The following is an 18104-nucleotide window of genomic DNA, read 5'->3' on the forward strand; positions in this document are numbered from 1 at the left end:
CCTCTGTCCTGGCAGGAATGGGGGCAATTTGCCTCTTACTTGATCTCTGGTCTTTTTGTTTGCTTAATTGGTTAGTAGACTTCCAAAATAATTTCTTGAAAGACTATATCTGTATATCTCCATCTATATATCTGTATTTCAGTCTGACAGGCACGAGGCTCTAGAGTGCAAGGCCCAGGAAGAGGCCCCTTTTTCCAGGGTCTAAGATGGGTCTGATCAGATGGGAATGTGGGCCTTTCAACAGAGGCCAGTGGGAAGAGATGCGGGCGACCAGATCCACCAGTGGGAATGAGGGGGCAATGGGGGGGTCCCATTGTGGAATGAAGGTGACCGAGGACAGGTGGCCCTTGCCATTGCCCTGGCTCTATGACCCCACCAACCTCCAGAACTCCAGCGCCCCAGGTAGGAGGGGAGGGGGAAAGCCCTGAACTATCCAAGAGAACACTGAGCTGACCAGAGTTGCGTCCATCAGCAGCAGAGGTTAAGCATGAAGGTTACACTTCTGCACCTGTGAGCACAGCTGATCAGCCCATCCCTCTCTCCAACCTGAGCCTGTGTCACATCCCTGGGTCTCTGAGGCGAGCACCTTCCACCTGCTGTAATGGGAGAAGCTTCAAAGCCTCTTCCAGCTGAAAGTGTCACTCTGAAGTGGGGGCTGAAACAGAATCCCATTTGTGCGGGACCGTGACATCTCCAACATCACAGAGTTCTGTGTCCTGCCTGCCCGGCTGCCGGCTGCACACCCCACTCAGTTGGTGGTAGGTGACTTCTTGGAGTATGTATTCTTGGCTATGAGTATGTGTGACTGCGGGCTTGACTGTGAACATAAGCGTGAGCGAGGCTTGAGTGTGAGAATATGTGCCCACACGAGGAACCTTGTAGAATTAAAAAAGCCAGAAAACATTGAACGAAGACCCATTGAGTGCTAGTGGCCCGCCAGCCTCTGAGTTGAGGTGTGTGTTTCAAATGAGGACCCCAGCAGTTAGCCTGCTTGGTAGGCTGGTTCAGCGGCTCTGAGCCCAGAGACTCCAGCCCTATTTTTCTGCAGGGTCCGTTAGTGTCTTGGGGCGAGGGCCGCCTCAGGCTGAAAGGTTAGGGGGAAGCTAATGTCAGGGGCCAGGGAAATATTCTGGGTCACCCAAAGCAAACACGAGCCGCTGCTCAAACCTCACAACAAAGACCATGACTGGATCCACCTACGCAGAGAACTAGGCCTCTGGCGGGAAAGGGAAGGGGAGGCCCAAGCATGGAAGCTGGAGGAAGGAAGGAACAGAACTCACCTGGCCAGGCCGTTTACTCTGAGACACTCGGTCCTTCATGTTCAACTCAATAACCACCACCCAAGCAGGTTAGATTATTATCCCCACTTTACAGAGCAGAAGACAGATGCTCGAGAGGTGGAACAACTTGCTCAAGGTCATGCAGCCAGTAAGAAACTCCACCCTATCATGGTGGCCCCCTCGTTCCCTAACGCACAACAGAATTCCCACTTGAGGAAGTGGAGAAGAAAGGGGTAGGTCTGGACTTTCCCAAAGGATGGGGCGCGTGGTCAACATGACTCCAAGATCCGAAGAGCCTGGGTGTAGGGGAGGCTGACGAGGTGGGGGTTAGAAGCACACAGAGGTTTTGAGTTGGTGTCTGCAGCCCCCCAGCTGGGTAATCTCAGGCAGGTCATTTCACTTCCCTGACTCTGTTTTCTCACCTGCAAAATGAGGTGATGATTTGATCTACTTTCTTCATCAGATTGTCCATGAGAGTTAACAGATGCTGTATGGGAAGCGTTTAGCGCAGGCCTGGCTCAATACTCGTGTGTGGCTGTCAGCATTAGTGTTGGGAGGAGGTCTCCTGGGGTTGGTATGAGGGTGCCACACCTGGGGAGAAAGGGCTGGGTGTTCTCAGGGAGGAGAGAACCTAGACAGTGACCAAAGTTGCTTTGTGTCTGGAACAAAGCATGGGGAATTCTTGTTCTCATTCTCATCCCACAAAGCTATTCTCATTTCTATACCCTTAATGACATTTAAGCTTCAGATAAACAACGGACTTGTTGAGAGAATTGCCTGGCCCTTCAGACTTGTAATCCCCTCGAATCATCATGTTTTACTCCACACCCTTCCTCCACAATGCCGGGCGGGAGAGACCTTCATTAGTTTGAGCAGTGGGACAGGCTCTACTGAACTCGGGGCATGGGAGGGTGCTGGGGAGAGGGGGGCACAGAGGGAGGAGCAGATGGCACCTGCTTCTCACAGGAGGGGGGGCCCAGCCTCCAGGTGGGCTGACTTCAGTAGGACCAACATCATGCTTACAGACGCAGTGCTGAGCTCTTTAAGCCCGTCCCTCATCGCTCTCCTGCCTCATCCTGTTGCAGTCTGGCGTGCATATCAACCCCACTGACTGTGCCCTCCACTAGGTCCCCTGCAAGCTCCTTGTCAAATTCAGTGGACCCCTCTTACTTGGTCTTGACCGGCTTAGTGTCTTTGGTGCTCTGGACCTGCCCTCCTTCTTCAGACACCCTCCTTGGTGCCTTTGATTCGCTCCCCCTCCCCTAGCTGGTTCTCCCCTCTTCACCTAGGCTGTGCTGTCTCAGTTCCCTCTGAGTCCACGGCTCCTTCACCATGGCTGTGTCCAGGGCCTGTCCCTGGTCCCAGTCCTTCCCCATTCCACGCACTCTCCAGCCTCCCTGCTCTGACCACTCCCAGATGTCCCTCTCCAGCCAAGGTGACAATCTCCCCCAGCTCCATACCCACCATCCTCCAGCCTCAGGCCAGCTCCACTGGGAAGTCCCTCTGCCCCTCACGCTCAGCCTGTTCAGATATGCTTTGCCTGATCCTTCCTCCGCCTTGCTTAAAACTCTCCATCTACAAATACTTTGGAAAACTGTTTGGCACTCCATCTTAAAGCTGAACATGCGTATACGCTCCGACCCAGCAATTCCAGTCTTAGGAATATACCCAGAAATGTGTACACGTGCCCACCAGGAGATATAGACAAGAATGTTCATAGCACTATGCCTGGTAGCCCAGACCTGGAGACTTCCCAAACGCCCATCAACAGCAGAATGAACAGACAGAGAGTGGTGTATTCACACAAGCTGCTGCTACAGCAACTGCATCAATGAATCTCACGGACATACTGTTGAAAGAAAAAGAAAAAGACACAACAGAGTTGATGCTGTATGATTTCATTTACAAAAAGTTAAAAAACAGGGGAAAGAATCTCTGGGGCTGGAAGACGGGACAGTGGCTAATCTTGGGGGGATGCAATGCCTGGAAGGGGCCTGAGGGGGACCTCTGAGTACTGGGAATGTTCCGGATTTTGATTTGGATGCTGGTTCACGTGGCTGGACTCCTTTTAAAAATTCATCAAGATGTATACCTATGTGAATTTTTCTGTATGTCTGTCAATAAATAGTCAAAATAAATAAATAATGAAATCCCCCGTGGGCTCTTGATTGATAAAAGATAAAACCCACAAGCTCCTTTCTGGCCTGGTAAATGCAAGGCCCTTCATGACCTGGCCCTGCCTTGCCGCCTCCCTCCCAACCCCATATTCCCTGATGTCTGGCCCTGAGAGCACCAGGGGATTTGCCATTCCCCCAAGCAAGGTGCTGTCTCTGGTCTCTGGGCTTTTGTGTAGCTGTTCCATCTGTCTGAAATGCCCTTGACAGTCTAGTTCATCTGGCTATGCCCAGAGGTCCTCCTTCCCCACCTCCTCAGGCAGTTGGTTACCCACCAGGGCTGGCTCCAAAGTGCTCGGGTCAAATCTCCCTGCCAGCATTTCTTTTCTGCTGGGGACGATTGTTGCCTGCTATCCTCCCTGTGGCCGTGAGCTCTGTCTTGAATCAAGGGACAGTGTCTTTGTTCTTGGGCCTGGGACTGGGTTAAGTGTCAATAAGTTAAAAAAATTAAACCATATGTAGTCACATGCTTAACAAATCATTTCTTTGAAAAGAACAGAATGACATAAAGGGAGTAGAAATTTTGGTTATACAGATATCAATTAATATAACATTTTAATACTTAGAGTCAGGATGCCCCTGGAAAATCTGCGCTGTCTGGTTGCCATGGTCTTTCTTGTCACAAGGCAACCCAATGATAAGCTAATTCATAATAAAGCATAAAGAGCTGAATATGTTTGCATTTAAAGGAAGCGTCCTGAAACAGCAGCGTCTTACGTGGTGGAAGGGAGTATACATATGGTGACATTTCCAGCACAGTGGCTGATGGCTGCTACTGTGAATGTCTATGTGCACCTCAGTGGTCACCCCAGAATTCAGATGGGCAGTGGGGACCCTATCAGAAGGACTGCCCTGTAAGGAATTAAGTTATGTTTTCTTTCATGAGAGAAGTTGCACGCAGAAAATGACCTTGGAATCTCAGGTGTGGCCTTCCTTAGAATGTTGCTGCAGGAGAGGCCACGACGTCCTGGGAGAGGGAAGCCTCCTGGGGGGGAGGGGGCGGTGGGTCAGGGTTCTTGAGAAGGCAGACACTGGAAACAACCTGAATCCCTAGCCGTGGGGTTGCCTGGGAATGAACACTGAGACAGGGGCCCCCTAAGAGCAGCAACACTGTGGGCTCGGGCTGCCAGGGGGTGAGGGGCCGCGAGGAGCCAGGCAGATGCTAGAGCATTCATCTTCCGCCCCCCTCTGGGAAACACAGCCGCCCTTTGACAGGGTGGAGAGGGAGGCGTGGAGAAAAGCCATCCCTGGGTGGGGCCAGCAGTGCGGTCAGGGAGAGGGAATGTAATTAGAGTGTTTTCTGGGCTGAAAAGGAACAGTTGCCAGATTCAGAGGAGAAAAAGGGTCTGAAGTCTTATCCAAGGGAGGGAGGATGCAGGCCAAACCCCGCCCCACCAGGACGGCCCATGGCTGTGGGCCGAGCAGGCAGACCTGCCAGGCAAGGAGTGCAGGTGTGGAGCGTGGTGTGGAGGCGGCGGGACAGCCCCTCGAGGAGCATGTGGCCTGGCAGAGGGCCCTGCTCCAGCTGTCAGATCGTCGGGGGCAGGTTTCCCTGGGCGGTGGGGGGAGGATGCCAGGTGGCAGACAGCAGTGATGGTGGCAGTGGCTGCTTGGACACAGCTGTCTCTCACCACAGGGAACGTGGACTAAGTCCTTTATGGGTCACAAAGTCCCTTGTAGGGGAGAAAATTCAGGAGACTTGAACAGATTTTGACTTTACCTTAGAAAAAATAATAGACAACAGCCCTAAAGGATAAGTTTGCTACAGTTGACCACACATTAGTTAGGAACTTCTTTGTAACAAGAGAAAATATCATGTTAAAACACAACTGACAAATCAAGAGAAATATTTGCCACATATGGAAGACAAGAGCAATGTCTGGAAAATAGAAGGAACTCCTATAAATCAAACAGAAAAGACAGATGACCCAATAGAAAGCTGGGCAAAGTGTTTGAATGGGAAAGTCACAAAAGAAACAAAAAGGATTTATGCGTGCAAAGATGTCTGCCCTGCTGCTCCTCAGGGAAATGAAAGTTTAAAATGAACGTTGACTGGGAAATTCGTTTTCACCTACAAGACTGGCAAGTTTTGAAAAATATTGATGATATCCAGTGTCAATAAGTGTTTGGACAACGTGCAAGAATAGCGGGTGGTGCATTCACTCTACGCAACACCATGCAGCCAAGTTTACAATACCATGCAGCCTTGTAAACTTGGACTTATAATGTGGTCCAAGAGAGGGAGGCCTGAGCGTTTGCTTCCCTGGGCTGTCCTGTGCTCCAAGTGACCTGGAGGCTGAACTGAGAGCCAGTGAGCTAATAGGCTCCTCCCTTCCGGGAGGAGCCCAGCCTCTGAGCAGGGACGGGATCCCCCGGGAGAGGTGTGGACTGTGTCCCCCTCTTCACGGCAGTCCTGCACCTGCCCGGTGCTCACATTAAGGACTCTCCACACAGCCACATCTGGGCAGGCAGGTGGAGGTGGAAACTACCTGAGGGATGGGACATTTTCATACACGGACAGACTGAATGTTACCTAAAGAGGCTATTTAAATGATCAGATCAGATGGAGCTTTAAACCACGTTAGATGACATTATGTAATTTTTTCCTGCTAACCAAGATGGGAGTGGTTTGGGAGGAAAGTCAGATTGGTAACAAACAAAATAATTACAGCTTCCTTGTGCACTGGAACACACAGTGAGCTGAATTTGGTGACCCTGATGCAACGCACTTTGTCTAGTCGGTTTCCTCTGCCTGGCCTTCCCTCCCTCCTCTCTCCTTTCCTCGGCTCCTACTCACCTGTCACTTTAATCCTGATACCCTTCCTCAGGGAGCTGCCCTTGAACCCGCAGACCGGCTTCCACACCCCAGAGCTTCCCTTTATCACAGCATTTGGCACACTGTGTTGTCCTGCTTGCCTCCCCCATCAGACTGTGAGCTCTGAGGGGCAGAGACCATCTACTATTCATCAGCACACCCTTAGGACCCAGCACAGGACTTAGCACATGGCAGGTGCTCAGTCGATTCTTGTTGAATAAGTGAGTGAATGAATGAATGAGTGAGAGGGGTCTGCATTTATAGAAGATCGGCAAGCCGTGTGACCTTAGGCCCAAAATTTACCCTCCCTGGGCCTCTGTTTTCTATCTACAAAGAGGTGGGGGTGGGGAGCTGGGCTTCTCCCTGACAGCCCCGCCTACCTGGTCCTTTTCCCGCAGAGCCCAGGACTGCGTGGCACTCTGTCCTCTCTGCCCACGGAGAAATTCCAGACCAGAAAACGCAGTCTGTGCAACCTCCCTGCCCCCCGCCAATTCGGGCCTTTGCAAAATGCTGCCGCTTCCTCTTTCCAGACATGGCTCATGTCTGGGTTCCTCCCCGTGCCCTCCTCCTTGGGGACCCTGACTGCTTCCAGATGGGTGAGGACCCCGCCTCTTTCCCGGAGTCCAGCAGGCCAGCAGCCCAGCTGAGATGCTGCCCAAGGCCTCTCCCTACCCCGGGGGTGTGGGGGATCCCTCTTCCCTCTCTCAGGCTCTTTCTCTCCTTCTCTGTGTGTTGTTCTCCCCTCTGTCGCTGTGTCCCTCTCTCCCTTCTCTCCGTGTGTCTGTCTCTTGGCCTCTGTGCTGCTGGCTTTGTCTTTTCTCTCTCTCTGCCTTTCTCTCTCTACTTGCTCTTTGCATCTGGGTCTCCGTCTCTGTTTCTCTCTCTGTCTTGGTTTTTCTGTGTTCTCTCCTGTTCCCCCTCCAGACCCTTTTCCCACCCTAGAGGCCCCCTCCCTTCCACAGGCCTTAGCCTCCCCAACCTGGGTGAGGGGTGGTCTCACTTTCTCCTAAAGCCCCCTCCTGGCTCCTGCCCCACGCCTGCCCCCGCCCTGGCCAGCCTGAATTCTCGCCCCAGCTCCTCTGTCTGGCGGGAGCTCCAGGACAGCACTGGCCCGGGCACAGTCAGGGGGAGTGTGCTGGACCCACAACGTCCCAGCACTGCCTTCCTGAGGGGGAGGAGGGAGTGGCTGTGACCCATGGCGAGGGTAGTCTGGGCCTTTTCCGGCCTGGAGATGCCCCACCCCCACCCTGAGTGAAGCAGCCTGGCCCCTTCCTGTCCCTGACTGCTCCAGTGCCCCGGCCAGGCAGTGGCCCCCCAAACAAGGGCTGCACTCATGGGCTCCCCAAGGGGGCTGCTTTCCTCTGCTGGCTTCCTCCCGCAGAGCCTGCTGGGAGCTGGGCTATTAGATATCAGGGCTGCTTCAGTGGAGAGGAATCAGACCCCAGGACCCAGCCCGAGGGATGGTAAGAGAACCCAAGAGCAACCATGAGACTGGAATGTGAGACATGAGGTGGGAATTAAACATGGAAGATTCCGCCCTGTTGGGTCCTGGGCTCTGCTCCTTACCAGTGGGGTCGTCTTAGGCACATCACGTCCCCTTCCTGACGTGAGCTTTCCTCCCCTTCCTGAGCCTCTGTTTTCTTTCCTAAGGAATGGGACAGCAGATTCCCCCCTGGGGCCCTGTTACTAGGATTAAATGTTGATGTGGATAGAACACCCAACACTGAAGGCTCACAATAGGTGAGATGGAATCTGAGTGCCTGACAGAGGAAGGAGCTTGAGGTCAGGGGACCTGTGTTCAAGTCCCACCTCTACCTTCTCAGGCTGCACGGGGATGGGTGGGGGTGGGGGAGGATGCTCAAAAAGGGTTGAAGAGTAAATAAATGAAGGGACGAGCGGATGGACGACTGTGTCTGTCACTGATCAATGGTGGCCTTGTATGAGTCCCAGGTCCTCAGTGAAATGGGGATGTAATCCTTACCTTGCCAGGTTGTGAGAATGAAATTAAATGAGGAATGTAAAAGTGCATGGTTAGTACTCAATCTTAGCCCCTATATAAATTATAATAATCATAGCACAAGAATTAAAAGAACAAATTCAATATGTAAGGATCAATCTTTACTCTTATACATGGAGCCAAGTTGCCCCATTGAAGTCCAAACTGTTAAGAAGCACAAGCAAAGGGCCCAACTTGCTTTTTAGTGGCCCTCAGGGCACAGCAGACTGAGGGCAGGTGGCTGGAAGTGGTTTGTGCAGGCTCTTGTCCCAGTGGCCAGAGTGGCTGGTGAGGAGCAGAACTCCAAGCCCAAGGAAGCTGCACCTGGAGCAGCCCTGAGGGGGCCAGGGTCGGGGCCCAGTGCTGCCCGTGAGGGTGTGGGCCAGGGGTGAGGCTGCTTCCATGACTACAGGCTTCCCCTCATCTTGGTTGTGAGGTTGGGACATCCTGTCCCCGGGCTGGGCACCGGACCCCTGCCCCATCTGAGCAAGGGCCACAGTGGCACACCAGACAGATCTGCCCTTTCCTGTTATGGCTGTTCTTGAACATGTCCCACATGCCAACACATCTCTGCCTTGGCTGCCGCTGTCTCTGCCACCTGGGAGGTGCAGTTCAGCCTTCTCTTTCTGTTACTATCCTGCTCACCCTTCAGCTGCCAGCTCTGCTGCAGCCCCCAAGTCTCCCTGGCTCAGAATGACTCACTCCCTAACCTGACCTTGGAAGTTAGCTGACTCCCTGAGCCTCAGTTAACTCATGTGTAAAATGGGTTCATTCGTACTTACCTGTGGGTCTTATGAGCATCAGCGAGAAAACTCACACGGAAGTGTCCAGCGTGATTTTGGCACGTGAATTCTCCCTCATCTTGATGCTTTCTTTCTTTCTCCAACAAGACATTTGTCTTGCTGTCCCCCTCGTGTTATTGGCGTGTGTTCCTATCAGAAGGGGAAGTCCTTGAGGACAAGATTATTCCCTTCCCCAGTGCCTAACACAGGACCTGACCCAGCACGACACACACAAGGGGAAGTGGCCCCGGCCCTGACCGTCACGAGATAAATAGGGCCACGTTCTCTGAGCACTCACTACGTGCTAAGAACCTGGGGAGCATTCTCTGAGCATCATTCAACCACTCAGCAAACGCTTAGTGAGCATTGACCGTGTGTCAGGTTCCGTCGACAGCACTGAGGTGACAGCAGTGAGCACAAGTCACAAATCATGTCCTCGGGGAGCTGGCCTTCTAGCAGAGGGAGCAGGTGACAAAAAGCAAATGTGGTGAGTGTTAGAAGGTGACAAGGGCTATGGATATAGACAGAGCTGTGCAAGGGGGAGCATGAGGGAAGGGGAGTGAGTTACAACTTGAAATAGGGTGGTTGGTGTAGGGTTCCTCAGAAGAGGACCTTTGAACCAAGGCTTGAGGGGTGAGGGCGTTGGCCATGCAGGTCTATCTGGGGAGGGCGTGTTTCTGTCCAGGGGAACAGCCAGGGCAAAGGCTCTAAGGTGGAGCTGACCTGGCTGGTTGGGGTGGAGAAGGGGAACAGGAGAGGGTTAGGGCGTGAGGCCAGGGCGGTAACTGGGCCACTTTACCAGGCCATACAGGCCATCGTAAGGACTTTAATTTTTGCCCTGAATGAATTAAGGAACCATTGGAGGTTTTGAGCACAGGAGTGACAAGATTTTATTTAATTAAATTAATTAATTTATTTTTATTGAGAAATAATTGACATACAACATTGTATTAGTTTTAGGTGTACAATATAATAATTTGATGTATGTCTATATATCTGTGTATATATAGATATATACTTTGAAATCATTATCACAGTAAGTTTAGTTAACATCCATCACCACACATAGTTACAAAAAAAACCATTTTTTTCTTGGGATGAGAACCTATAAGATCTATTCTCCTAGCAACTTTCAAATATGCAATACAGTGTGTTAATTATAGTCACCACGCTGTACATTACATCCCCAGGACTTGTTTATCTGATAACTGGAAGTTTGTACGTTTTGATCACCTTCACCCACGACCTATGTTTTGAAAAGGATCACTCTGCGTGGCTATACTATGGGTTCAAATCCCAGTCCCGCCTCTTTGTAGCAGCATCGCTGGGCAAGACATTTTACCACTTGGCTTCAGTTTCCTCTCTGTGAAAAAGCAGAGTAAGAATCTGTGTCTAACAGATCCTTGGCAGAAACTCCTGTCTGCTTTCAGGCCTAAGAATAGCAGCCCTCCGAGCAGTTGGTCTGTTGCAATCTCACGAACACTGTGGCTGCGTCTCTCAGGCTTGCTGGCGGCTGGGAAGCCGAGAGCCCAGCGCGTGCCCTGCCCGGAGCAAATGCATCTTTCTCCGGTGGTTGCAGCCTCACCCCTCCGCTTGTTTCTCTCCACGCCTACTTAAAAAAAAAAATTTTTTTTTAATGTTATCCTCTCTAAATAATTACTTTAAAATAACAGTTTTTCCTCAATTAAAAAAATAATACATGTTAATGTTAGATATTTTGGGAAATGGACATGAAAAGTGCCATGAAGAAAATATGTGACCCAAAGATAACCACTTTTAACGTTTTTTTGTAGTATTTCTTTTTGATCATATATGCATATCTCCAGAAAATCATTGAGTTATGAAACGTTTATTTTTCCTTCTTCTACAGTTCCTCTAACCCCACGGCCTTGCCCTCACCCAGGCTGCCAGGGGTCGCCCCTTCATGCCACAGTGGAACACAGATCACAAAGCAAGCAAACATTTGGCTTTTGAGGTTTGAATGTTAGCAACACATTTGGAAGAACTGATGAGGAGTCGAGCACCCTAGATCCAGACCAAACAAGGAATGCTGAAACGGAGAGCAGAGGGAGAGAGTGGAGGGAAGGTGAGGAAACGTGGGTGCTCAGAATGGGCCTGCACCATCTACCCCTCCACCCCACCTTGCTTTGTCCCAGAAAGTGAGTGTGTGGGGACCGCCCCAGCGAGGCAGAGGGGTGTGTGGGACTCCACGAGCAGAGAGGACCAGCGCCCTCCCCCTCAGCAGAGCCTGGGGAGGCCAGGTATTTGACTGCCTCGCACCCTGCTGAGGCTCTGGAGAGCAGAGCAGAGACGACGGCAGAAGTCCAAGCAGATGGGCCGAGAGAGCCTCACAGAACGCTCCATCGCCCTGGAGAGGCTCGGGGTGGGAGAGGGAGGTCCTGGGCCTCTGGCGGTTGTGGGGCGTGATGGAGAGCTCTTGGGTTCCCCTTGGCTCACACACAAGTAAAACAATCACAGTGCACCCGCTGCGTAGCTGTATCCGTTTCCTGTGGCCGCTGCAACAAATTGCCACACACAACAGATTTTTATTCTTTCATAGTTCTGGAGGGCAGAGTTCAAAATCAGTTTCACTGGGCTGAAATCAAGGTGCTGGCAGGGCCACACCCCCTCTGGAGACTCTAGGGGAGAATCTTCTCTGTGCCTCTCCCAGATTCTGGCGGCTGTTGGCATCCGTTAGCTTGTGGCTGCACCTTTCTCTGTCTCGTCTTCATGTCTGTTGAATCTCTCTCTGCCTTGCTCTTATAAGAATACACGTGATTGCAGTTAAGACCCATCTGGATAATCCAGGATGAGCTCCTCCTCTGAAGATCCTCATCCTAAACAAAAGCGAAAACAAACGAGTGGGACTACATCAAACTGAGAGGTTTCTGCACAGCAAAGGAAACCAACAACATGAAAAGGCAACCTACTGAATGGGACAAAATATTTGCAAATTATGTATCCAATACGGGGTTAATATCCAAAGTATATTAAAGAACTCATACAACTCAGCAAAAAAAACCCAAACAATCTGATTAAAAAATGGGCAGAGGACCTGAATAGACATTTTTCCAAAGAAGACATACAATGGTCAACAGGTACATGAAAAGGGGTTCAGCATCACTAATCATCAGGAAAATGCAAATCAAAACCACAATGAGCTATCACCTCACACCTGTTAGAATGGCTATATCAAAAAGACAAGAAATACAAGTGTTGACGAGGATGTGGAGAAAAGGGACCCCTTGTGCACCATTGATGGGAATGTAAATCAGTGCAGCCACTATGGAAAACAGTATAAAGATTCATCAAAAAATTAAAAATAAAACTACCGTATGATCCCACAATTCCACTTCTGGGTATTTATCTGAAGAAAATGAAAACACACTAACTTGAAAAGATATCTGTACCCTCATGTTCATTGCAGCATTATTCACAATACCCAAGACACGGAAGCAACCTAAGTGTCCATTGATAAATGAGAGGGTAAAGAAAATGTGGCATATATACAATGGAATATTATTCAGCCACAAAAAAGAAGGAAATCTTGCCATTTGTGACAACCTAGGTGGAACCTGAGGGCATTATGCTAAGTGAAATAAATCAAACAGAGAAAGACAAATACTGTTTGATCTCACTTATATGTGAAATATAAAACAAACAAACTCACAGACACAGAGAACAGATTGGTGTTTGCCAGAGGCAGGTGGTAGGGGGCAGGCAAAATGGGTGAAGTGGGGTCAAAAGGTACAAACTTCCAGTTATAAAATAAATAAGCCCTGGGGATGTAATATACAGCATGGTGACTACAGTTACTAACACTGTATTCCATATTTGAAAGTTGCTAAGAGAGTAGATCTTAAAAGTTCTCATCACAAGGAAAAAAATTTTGGTAACCATGTGTGGTGATGGATGTTAACTAGACTTATTGTGGTGATAGTTTTGCAATATATACAAATATTGAATCATTATGTTGTACACCTGAAACTGATATAGTGATATGTGTCAATTATACCTCAATTAAAAAAAACTTACCTTCTAAATAAATAAGATAAATATAAAATTTTAAAAATAAGTAAAATTAAAATTATAAACAAATACATAATTTAAAATAAGCAAATCATTAAAATCATAAATAAATAATTCAAATACATAAATAAATGTATTTCCTAAGGGAGAATAAAATAAAGATCTCAGTCTTCTGCTCTTTATCCCTACCTGTGTGTGTACACGTGCACATCATCCCTATAGGTCTGCCCCTTGTCTAGGGACCAAAGAAGAGCTGAGTGGGATGGGGTCCCACAGTCATCGCTGTTCTTTCAGTTTCTCTCTGCCTGAGTGCAGGCGCCTGATTTAATGCACAAAACACATGCACAATAAAGGAAAGAGAATATTTTATTGGCCTCTGATGGGTTGGAGATGCATATTTAGAGTTTCTGGATGTAGGAGACTGATTAAAGAAAGGAAAAGGAAGATTCCTTCTTCCCGCTAGAGTCTAAACTCAGTGCGGGCAGGAGTCCTGGAGCCCCAGGGCTTAGCAGACCACTTGGGCCATAGGTGCTCAGGACACTCCGAAGTCATGAATGGATTCAGTGTATCCAGGGGCAGCGCTTTTGTATTTCATCCTGCCCCAGGATATTTTATTCTGATGTGAAGAAGGGAAGAGGAAAAATCAGGTGCCTCTAGGGGTGATCTGGGGTGAGGGAACTCATTTCTTTGGACCTCAGTTTCCTCTTCTTTGAAATTATGGGACCTAATTAAAAAAAAAAAAAGTCTTTATCTTAATCACATATTTTGCCATATAAAGCAATATTCATCTTTTGTCATGTAAGGTAATATTCATAGGGTCTGGGGATTAGGAAGTGAATGTGTCTTGGGGGAGGGGGCCATTTTTTCTACCTACACAGGGGCCCTGCAGTAGCCGAGAAAGCTGCCTGGAACTGAAGGGCCATGTGGCCGGACGCAAGGCTTGAGTAGGTGGTGGCCGGTGACGACGGGCAGCCAGGGCTCCGACAAGCTGCAGGGGGGTCTCAGGGGACACCATTGTGCACAGATGATCCTTGAGGACCTACCTGTAGGAACAGGGAAAAGGAGGTGGGGTGGGGGACCCAGAGATGACTGAGAATAAGTTTCCACCTCACAGAATGGGGGTTCATAATAGAAATTAAATTTAGTTAGAAAAATGAAGTTACCACTTTTTTTGTACATCGAAGTGGTCTGCAATTGGAATCCATTATGTATATCAACGTCAATACACACTCCCACAGCTAGTGCTCATTTACGTACTCTTCTAGGCTAATGTTTTTAACTTAATAACATGCTGTAAACATCTTTCCATGTCATTAAATATTCTTCTACATCATCATTTTTACAACTGCCTTTAACCATTCTATTGATTGATATGAATTCTGTAATTGTATATGCAACATCAATATATACAATTCTGCACCATCTTGTATTTTCATAAAATCTTATAAGCCAGCTTGCATCCATTTTTTTCTTTTTGACATTATGGGAAATCAATATACTCATGAATATCTTACAAGGTTGGTGTGAGGATTAACTATAATATGTGTAAAATTTGAAATTGTAATCCATTCCAATCTGCCATGCTTTCTTTGCCACATTTACGTCTCCATTGTTCCTTATCGCAGTAAAGGTGTGGCTCGAATGAGAAACCTGGGTGTCATCTTGCTTCCTCCCTTCTTCTCACCCTGCCCCCCATATCTAATCGGTTGCCAGTCCCACCCATTCCGCCTTTGAAACTTCCCCGGGATCCACAGTTCTCTGCATCCTCTCAGCCCTCCACTGGGTCAGGCCCTTCTCCCGTCTCGCCAGCACTGTTGCACCAGCCTCCTGCTTGGCTATCTTCACTGGGGTTCCCCCAAAACCAGACCCTGAAACAGGGACTTGGGTGCACATAGTTTATTTAGGGAGTGATTCTAGGAGTAAGTCAGGCAGTGGGGAAAGTGAGGAGAAAAAACAATAAAGCTCCGTCTCCCTGGGGCCCCCTAGGTGTCTGTAGGGCTGAGCAGGCTCCCGGGAAAGCCCTTCTCCTTTCACGGGGAGAACAGAGAGAGGAAGGCGCTTGGGTGGGAAGCTGTCAGCATGTAGGGGAACTCTTTCCTGTGGCTGCCCTCAAACTCAGGGGTGGTCCAAGGGGACCCAGGGCAGGACATCATAGTGTGTGTGACACTGGTCTCCTGCCTCAGTCTCTCCTCTGCTGCCCGTCTTCCCCCTGCAGCTGCAGGGTCTCTCTGAGACACAGGGTCCCAGGCTGAACTGTATGGACAGGGGGAAGCAGGCAGAGGGTGGTGGACAGATTGGCTGCCACGGCGGGGCTCGTTGAGGGGCTACAGCTTGGTCCACGGGCTGCCTCGTGTCTCAGTTCCGGCCATGCTGAGCTGGCCTGGGCTGGAGTGGACTGGAAGAAGTGTGTGAGCAAGCCTCAGGACATCAGATTTTACTTGGTTCAGGTTAAATTGGAAAGATTGAGTCCTTAGCATCAGACGGTGAGGGGTGGGGGGAGGGAAGTGGCAGGAGGCCCAGGGAAGCCCCTGGGAGTCCACACTGGCCATGAAAAATCCACATTCAAATAACTGAGAGTTTACGCTTTGCCTTTTGACGAAGGCATGAAAGGTATGAAGATGTATTTATTTACTTATTATTATTATTTTTTTCCCCAAAGCCCCAGCAGATAGTTGTATGTCATAGTTGCACATCCTTCTAGTTGCTGTATGTGGGACTCGGCCTCAGCATGGCCGGAGAAGCGGCACGTCGGTGCACGCCCAGGATCCGAACCCGGGCCGCCAGTAGTGGAGGGCGGGCACTTAACTACTAAGCCACGGGGCCGGCCCTGAAGATGTATTTAAATCAGCATTGATGACAGCTAATATCCTCATATATGTCTGTAGATCTTACCAGAAAAAGAGTATGCCACCATTGGAATCTTGCCAATATTGGAAAACAAATGAATAAATGAGAGACTCATGTGTATCATGAGATCAGCTGAGAAAGCAGCTGTCTGGAAGCTGGTGACTTTCCCCCGCAGCCCCATGACCCCGGCCTCACTCACGGGGACTCGGTTCTGATCTGGCTCGTAACATGTTGCGTTGCCTTCAGCCAGAGTGGCCGTCAACCAGAGCAGACCCTTCAGGGTCCTCTTAAAGGAACAAGTTTCATTATGTGCTAATTAAATTAGTTCAGCAGTGCCTGCTTTGTGCCAGGCCCTGGCTGGGTCCTGGGACCCAGAGGTGGTTCAGACGTGATTTCTGCTCTCAGAAGGCTCCCAGTCAGGGGAGGCTGAGATGGGAGACAGAGTTGAGTACTGTGATGGAGGGAAGCACGGAGACCCCCAGGTGGCTTGACGAGTCAAGTGAGCCTTCCTGCAGGGGTGATATATCAGACGGGTCTTGACAAATGAGTAGAAGTTTGCTGGGTAGGAAAAACGTGAGGGGCAGGACAAGAGGGCATACCTTCCACCCCATTTATGGAGCACCTGCTCCATCTATCAGGCCCCCTGCTAGGTATTAGATGTATGAAAACGATAAACACAGGAACCCTGGTGTTAAGGAAACTGAGGCCCAGAGAGGCAAAGTGACACGCCTAGACTCACACAACACATCATGGGCAGAGCGAGGACTTGAAGTCTCCAAGTCCCAACCTTTTTCCACCTTTACTGGGCATGACTCTGGAGGACAGCCCCAGGGGACACGGCTTCCATTCTGAGGGTACCCATATGTGCTTGTTCCAGGCCACCCCTCTCTCCCCGACTCCTCAGCACGAATGGACATTGGCTATGCCTTTCATTTCTGTTTTCTGTGCCTCTCTCCACCTCTTAGGTTGGAGACTGTGAAAGTATATGCCCAGGGAAGGCCAAGGCAGGTCTCCAGGCCTGGTGGTCTTGGGGAGGGTCTGGCTGAGACAGTTGGAGAAGCTAAGCCCAAGCAAACGTTAGCATATCAGAGTGGTGAAGCCAAGGCCTGAGCCAGAAAGCAGCCCTGTGTCACCAGCAAAGTGCAGGGGGGGAGGGGCGGAGAAGGCCAGAAGCAGAGGATGGAGGTTAATGTGGATGGCATTTTTATATCCTAGCCCAGAAGTCACATGGCATCACTGTGGCTGTACCCTACACTTCAAGGCAGTTACAAGCGCCTGCCATGTCCAAGGGGAGAGGACATAAACTCTATCCCTTGAAGGGGAGTGGAAAGGTTCTAAAAGAGCATGTGGGATGGGAGATATGGTCGCAGCCATCTTTGGAAAACAAAATATGCCACACCCACTTTGTGGCTTGGGTTTCCACTTTCTTTATGTATCTTTTGATGAACAGAAGTTCTAAACTCGGCAGCAAATTTATCGCACTTTTTAAGTTTGCATTTTTTAATGTCTTGTTTAAAAAGTCCTTCTCTATCAAGTTCATAAAGAAGTGTTCCTATATTTTCTCCAAAAATTAACCCAAAAAGTTGGCTCTTGCGTTTGAGTTCTTAATCCATCTGGAATTGATTTTTGTGCATGGTGTAAGGTGCAGATCTCATTTCATTCTTTGCAGGATAACCAGAATTGTCAGCACCACTCATGAAAAGTCCTTTCTTATCCATAATGCAGCTGTCATGTATCAAGTTGCCCTACATGCAGGGGCCTATTTCTGGGGCCTCTATTCAGTTCCATTGTTCTTGTTGTTCACACCTGTGTCAACAACCACACTTTCTTAATTTCTATGGTTTTATGATAAATCTCGACAGCTGATGGGGCAGGCCCTTCACTTTATTTTTCTTTTTCAGGAGTATCTTGGCCTTTTTGCTTATCTATAAAAAAATATTAAAATTGACTTGCGAAATTCTCTGGAAAGTTTGCCGAAATTTTGATTGGAATGATATGGAATCTACAAATCTATTTAGAGATAATTGACACTGATAATTGATCATTTTTTACCCATGAATCTTAAATATCTCCCCATTTTTTAAAGGTCTTCTTTAATGCTTGTCAATGAAGTTTAAAATCTTTCTCCATAAAAGGGCTTGCATACCTTTTGTTAAATTTATTTCAAGGTACATTTTAATT

The 18104-nt window shown here is 49.0% G+C and overlaps 1 protein-coding gene across 1 annotated transcript in view; it reads left to right on the forward strand.

Annotated features, from left to right (window-relative positions):
- Positions 1 to 299: 299 nt before the first annotated feature.
- Positions 300 to 18104, forward strand: part of LOC131409004 (guanylate cyclase D-like) — a 73793-nt gene continuing 55988 nt past the window's right edge. The window contains 1 exon segment of the mRNA XM_058546222.1: positions 300 to 402. Coding sequence (XP_058402205.1) covers positions 300 to 402 — 103 coding nt within the window.

This window comes from Diceros bicornis, chromosome 7 (assembly GCF_020826845.1).
Source record: "Diceros bicornis minor isolate mBicDic1 chromosome 7, mDicBic1.mat.cur, whole genome shotgun sequence".
NCBI classification, from domain to species: Eukaryota; Metazoa; Chordata; class Mammalia; order Perissodactyla; family Rhinocerotidae; genus Diceros; species Diceros bicornis.